At 51.3% G+C, this 6,952-nt stretch overlaps 1 protein-coding gene across 1 annotated transcript in view; it reads left to right on the plus strand.

Moving 5' to 3' along the window:
• Positions 1-6,181, plus strand: part of LOC310824787 (vacuolar protein sorting-associated protein 8 homolog) — a gene marked incomplete at its 5' end in the record, with an annotated part of 10,860 nt that extends 4,679 nt beyond the window's left edge. Inside the window, 3 exons of the mRNA XM_083698037.1 lie at positions 104-154; positions 3,172-3,252; positions 5,673-6,181. Coding sequence (XP_083554163.1) covers positions 104-154; positions 3,172-3,252; positions 5,673-5,816 — 276 coding nt within the window. The remainder of the gene's footprint in view (positions 1-103; positions 155-3,171; positions 3,253-5,672) is intronic.
• Between the last annotated feature and the right edge of the window lie 771 nt (positions 6,182-6,952).

Raw genomic sequence — 6,952 nt, forward strand, 5'->3', positions numbered from 1 at the left:
TCCACAACAAAGATGGCCGCTGGTCCAGTAGACTAGAGGTGTTTGACCTGTTCTGTGTTCCCTCCTCCTCTCCATCGTCACCTGATGCTCCGTCTCCCTCCAGACCACAGTGACCTCACACCGCGACGCTGGAGCAGAGGCTCATGGGAGGAAGGTGAGGATGGTCCCATCTACAGCGACTCCAGTCATCCAATCAGATGGTCTTATTATAGACAAGATGCTTAAACAGCATTCATACTGTGTGTGTGTGTGTGTCTGTGTGTGTCTGTGTGTGTGTGTCTGTGTGTGTCTGTGTGTGTCTGTGTGTGTCTGTGTGTGTCTGTGTGTGTCTGTGTGTGTCTGTGTCTGTGTGTGTGTGTGTGTGTGTGTGTGTGTGTGTGTGTGTGTGTCAGTACATGGGTTCTGTCAGGTTTGTTGTTATTGTTGTGTTTACCAGCAGGTCTCACATTATGGATCTGTGAAGGCCATCGTTCACGTCTCTGGGTCCTTCCTCCCTCCTTCCCCCTCCCTCCCCCCTCCCCCCTTCCCCCTCCTCTCCCCCCCCCTCCTCTCCTCTCCTCCTCCCTCCTCTCCTCCCCCCCTCCTCAGGTATTTCTGTGTGTCTGTGATAGGCTCAGAGGAAGCCAGCCATTCGCCGTCTAAATGGCGTGTAATTGGTTTATTCAAATGAGCCGTCAAGTAAATAAATAAACAAACAAACAGACGAACTAGCAGAGCACCAAGGTGGAAGGAATGTCCTACTATCCCCCTCTCTCTCTCTCTCTCTCTCTCTCTCTCTCTCTCTCTCTCTGTCTCTCTCTCTCTCTGTCTCTGTCTCTCTCTCTCTCTCTGTCTCTCTCTCTCTCTCTCTCTCTCTCCCCCTCTCTGTCTCTCTCTCTCTTCCTCCCTCCCCCTCTCTGTCTCTCTCTATCTCTCTCTGTCTCTCTCTCTCCCTCCCTCCCTCTCTCTGTCTCCCTCTTCACCCCCCCCCTCCCCCCCCCTCCCTGTTGTTGCTAGGTAAACACCACATAAACACTTGGCTCTCTGGGTGGTGAGGGTTCTGGAGTTGTTTGGTAGTTGGATTAGGGTCAGGGTCAGGGTTGGGGTCAGGTTAGGGTCAGGGTTGGGGTCAGGGTTGGGGTGAGTTAGGGTCAGGGTTAGGTCAGGGTTAGGGTTGTTGGTCGGGGTCAGGGTTAGAGTCAGGGTTAGAGTCAGGGTCAGGGTTAGAGTTAGGGTCAGGGTTAGGTCAGGGTTAGGGTTGTTGGTCGGGGTCAGGGTTAGAGTTAGAGTCAGGGTTAGAGTTAGGGTCAGGGTTAGAGTTAGGGTCAGGGTTAGGGTCAGGGTCAGGGAAGAGGCTAAACCCTGGGTGACGCTGGGTAGCTAGATGTTGTGCGTGCGTGTGCGTGCTTGCGTGTGCGTGTGTACGTGTGTGTGTGTGCATGTGTTTGTTCTTGCGTGCGTACCTCTAGAATGACTCCCTCCATGTCACGATTAATGATGAATGCACCATGATGACTCATCACTTCAATCAAAGGCCGGAAGACCAGACTACTTAACCACACACACACACACACACACACACACACACAAACAAGCGCACGTACACACAGACACACACACACACACACACACACACACACACACAGACACAGACACACACACACACTCACACACACACACACATACACACACTCACACACAGACCAGGCTGCTCAACCCACCTCAGCCTGACCACCCCCCCAGCCTGACCAACCCCCCCCAACCTGACCCCCCCCCCCACCCCAACCAGACCCCCCCCCCCAGCTGGTTGTAAATGCCATCTCAACAATCAGCCACAATGCTGCTGTCAGACTCGCATCTCTCCATCCATCTCCAATCAATATTGTAAATGTCATTTCTGCTCTTTAATTAGCCAGAATACTCTTGACTTTTAGAAAGAGATTACCTTGTTTGTTCTCTCCTCTCCTCTCCTCCTCATCCTCCCATCCTCTCCTCCGTCCCCCGGGCTGCGCCCCTCTGAAGGTCTCTCTCTCAGACCCTGGCATTTCAGACGAGATAGCAGGTCTGATGAAGGAGCTGTTTCTCCTCCTGTCCGGGGGGCCGGCTGGCTGACACACATCCCACAATTGATGTATTTTTATTTCTTTTTAGGTTGTGGTAATGTCGGGTGTTAGCAGTGGAGGGCTCTGCTAACATATTTATCATCAGTGTTTTGTTATTGATTTAATTCATTAATAATGTCTTCATTTACATTTATATTTATGGCATTTAGCAGACGCCTTTATCCAAAACGACTTACAACAAATCCATTTGTCTCAGTAAGTGAATCATCTATCATCAGTCATCAGAAGATAAAGTAATCTATGCTCAGACCAGGGGCCATAGTAAGCCACAATGTTTAAAAAAAAAAGTAGTGGGGGTGAAGAGGTCTCTAGGGTTAGGGTTAGTACAGGGGGGTAGTGGGGGTGAAGAGGTCTCTAGGGTTGGGGTTAGGGTTAGTACGGGGGGGTAGTGGGGGTGCAGAGGTCGTTAGGGTTAGTACAGGGGGGTAGTGGGGGTGAAGAGGTCTCTAGGGTTAGGGTTAGTACAGGGGGGTAGTGGGGGCGAAGAGGTCTCTAGGGTTAGGGTTAGTACAGGGGGGGTAGTGGGGGTGAAGAGGTCTCTAGGGTTAGGGTTAGTACAGGGGGGTAGTGGGGGTGAAGAGGTCTCTAGGGTTGGGGTTAGGGTTAGTACAGGGGGGTAGTGGGGGTGAAGAGGTCTCTAGGGTTAGGGTTAGTACAGGGGGGTAGTGGGGGTGAAGAGGTCTCTAGGGTTAGGGTTAGTACAGGGGGGTAGTGGGGGTGAAGAGGTCTCTAGGGTTAGGGTTAGTACAGGGGGGTAGTGGGGGTGAAGAGGTCTCTAGGGTTGGGGTTAGTACAGGGGGGGTAGTGGGGGTGAAGAGGTCTCTAGGGTTAGGGTTAGTACAGGGGGGGTAGTGGGGGTGAAGAGGTCTTTAGGGTTAGGGTTAGTACAGGGTTAGGGTTAGTACGGGGGGGTAGTGGGGGTGAAGAGGTCTCTAGGGTTAGGGTTAGGGTTAGTACAGGGTTAGGGTTAGTACGGGGGGGTAGTGGGGGTGAAGAGGTCTTCATAATACGTACTCCTCATAGAGGGACCACAGCTGGAGATTACCCATGGTCCTTTGCTGTGTTGCAGGTGCTGGCTGAGACGACATTGGACCCCCAGCAGAGCCAGTCCTGGGACCAGCTACGCTGTCTCTACAGAGGCCCGTCCAGGGTAGGACCTGTCTGTCTGTCTGTCTGCCTGCCTGCCTGCCTGCCTGTGTCTCTGTCTGTCTGTCTGTCTGTCTGTCTGTCTGTCTCTTTCTCTGTCTGTCTGTCTGTCTGTCTTTTTCTCTGTCTGTCTATCTGTCTGTCTCTCTCTTTCTATTCATCTCTTTCTCTTTTTTCTCTCTTCTGTTCTTTCTATCAGCCCAGTTCCCTCCTCCCTCCTGTGTGCGTGTGTGCGTGCGTGCGTGCGTTCAGGAGGCCCCCTCAGTACCTATTCAGTCCTCTGAGAGTTAATAGTGTGACCAGCTCCCTCCTACACACACACACACACACACACACACACACACACACACACACACACAATACAGCTTGAGAGCTTCCTTTATCCTTCCTATAGCATGAGATCATACAGGGCAGTGGAAATCCCCCCCCCCCCCCTCTCTCTCTCTCCCATTCTCCCCCCCTCTCTCTTCACACACACACACACACACACACACACACACACACACACACACAGGCAGCGTCTGTCTGAGGTCTGAGGAGTGTGTCATGTGACTGATATGAAGGACGTTCATCTTGTTGTCTGAAGCCACGTCTCCTCCCTGCCTTCTATCCTTCCTTCATCCTCTCCTCCTCCTCTCCCCCTCCTCCTCTCCTCCTCTCCTCATCCTCTCCTCCTCCTCTCCTCTCCCCCCCTCCCCCCTCCTCCTCTCCTCCTCTCCTCCTCCTCTCCTCCTCCTCTCCTCTCCCCTCCTCCCCTCCCCTCCTCCTCTCCTCCTCTCCTCATCCTCTCCTCCTCCTCCCCTCCTCTCCTCCTCCCCTCCTCTCCTCCTCCTCTCCTCTTCTCCTCCTCTCCTCCCCCTCCCCTCCTCCTCTCCTCTCCCCTCCTCCCCTCCTCCCCTCTCGTTCTGTGTGCTAGTATAACAGCCTGTACTGTGTATGAGGACCCCCCCCCCCCCCCCAGGCCCCCAGGGGGCAGAGCGCTGAGCGGCCCAGAATATCTCACCAGGCAGAAAGGAGGCCAGACCCCCTCCTGCTGCTACGATCCAGCATCCTGCTCTCACTGCCAGCCTCTCTCTGGGCCCATACACCCTACACACTACACCCTACACACTACACCCTACACACTACACCCTACATACTACACCCTACATACTACACCCTACACCCTACACACTACACCCTACACCCTACACACTACACCCTACATACTACACCCTACATACTACACCCTACACCCTACACGCTACACGCTACACACTACACCTTACACCCTACATACTACACCCTACACCCTACATACTACACCCTACATGCTACACCCTACATACTACACTCTACATACTACACCCTACACACTACACCCTACATACTACACCCTACATACTACACCCTACACACTACACCCTACATACTACACCCTACACACTACACCCTACACACTACACCCTACACACTACACCCTACATACTACACCCTACATACTACACCCTACACCCTACACGCTACACGCTACACACTACACCTTACACCCTACATACTACACCCTACACCCTACATACTACACCCTACATGCTACACCCTACATACTACACTCTACATACTACACCCTACACACTACACACTACACCCTACATACTACACCCTACATACTACACCCTACATACTACACCCTACATACTACACCCTACACACTACACCCTACATACTACACCCTACACACTACACCCTACACACTACACCCTACATACTACACCCTACATACTACACCCTACATACTACACCCTACATACTACACCCTACATACTACACCCTACACACTACACCCTACATACTACACCCTACACACTACACCCTACACACTACACCCTACATACTACACCCTACACCCTACACTCCCAGCCTCTCTCTTTTTGATCTCTGATTCACTGGGTGGAAATTAGCCATATTACTCACACCTATCCTGTCCTCTCAACAGTAAATGCACACACACACACACACACACACACACACACTCACACTCTCCCCAGCAGGCATGCCCTGTTTGATTAACGCAGCAGGATTCTAAAGCCCAGATTCTCGACTTCTTAATTAAACTCTAAACTGACTCTTATGATAAGAAAGGGAAAAGGAGGCTGTGAGTGTGTGTGCGTGCGTGCGTGCGTGTGTGTGTGTGTGTGTGCGTGTGTGTTCGTTCACACCTCTGTCAGATCATAGGTGTTGCTGTTCGGTTCACTGTAATCACTAGCAGCTTGACACCTCCCTCCCTCCCTCCCTCCCTCTCTCTCTCTCTCTCTGATGTAATAATTAAACCATAGAATATTCCCCAGCCTTTCAAGTACGCTCCACTGGTACACACACACACACACACACACACCATAATCTTACCTCAGCTCCATCTCATTGTACTCCTCCTCTCTCCTCCAGTTGGCCATCCTCTCCGAGCTCTCCCGCTGCCATGGCAACGAGAAGGCCGGCCTCCTGAACCCCACCCAACCAGGAACAGGAAGTATCTTCCACAGCGAGAACTTTCAGCTCAAGCTCTCTCCGCCCCCGTCGGTGGAAGAGTAGCAGTGTGAAACACCACCATGTCTGAAGAGTAGCAGTGTGAAACACTACCATGTCTGCGTTACAGACAGCATCTCAGAGCTTCTCAAGACGCTTCTCTGGTCATTCTAAACCATACAACATCATATCATAGAAGTGTTTCTCTCTGGTTATTCTGAACATCATCATAGGGGCTTCTCTGACAAGCTTTTAATATCCAAAGTTGTTTTACTTTTAATTTTGCTATTGTTCATTCAAATCACTTCCTGATGTGACTGAATTGAACTGGAGTTGACCCCGATGAGATCTGCTGATGTGACAGACTGAAAATATCTTCCTTTGTTTTCTGTTGGCTGAATGTGCATTAATAAAAGCCTTTGTACATGGTGTTGATGTTGTTACTGATGATTCCTGAGTATTGATGTTGTAGTCGGAGTGTGTGTAGTCTGAGTGTGTGTAGTCGGAGTGTGTGTAGTCGGAGTGTGTGTAGTCGGAGTGTGTGTAGTCGGAGTGTGTGTTGATCACTACTGAATGTTGTCATTCTAAGCTTTATAGAAAAATCACACACACACACACATTCTCTTTCCCACATACACACACACACACACACACACACACAAAGACACACTCACTCTCACACACACAGCAGGGATGGTGGACAGCGTTGAGAAATGTCTTGCTGTTTTTCTTCTTCATGACTCATATTCTTCTCAGTCTCTGTGGAACAGACAGACAGACAGACAGACACACAGACAGACGGACGGACAGACGGATCAGAGGTTCCAACGTGTCTCTGTGTCTTTCTCCCTGAAGTCGTCTCCAACAGAAGGCTGTCGTCCCCTCTGATGACTTCCTCTGATGACTCATTAGTCTCACGTCCTCTCCTCAAATCAGCGTTCCTTCTTCCTCCGCGACGGGATGCAGCTGTAACCGTCCAATAACACCTCACCCTGCTGTAACCGTCCAATAACACCTCACCCTGCTGTAACCGTCCAATAACACCTCACCTCACCCTGCTGTAACCGTCCAATAACACCTCACCTCACCCTGCTGTAACCGTCCAATCACACCTCACCTCACCCTGCTGTAACCGTCCAATAACACTTCACCCTGCTGTAACCGTCCAATAACACCTCACCTCACCCTGCTGTAACCGTCCA

Source organism: Argentina silus, assembly GCF_951799395.1.
Source record: "Argentina silus genome assembly, contig: scaffold_778, whole genome shotgun sequence".
NCBI classification, from domain to species: domain Eukaryota; kingdom Metazoa; phylum Chordata; class Actinopteri; order Argentiniformes; family Argentinidae; genus Argentina; species Argentina silus.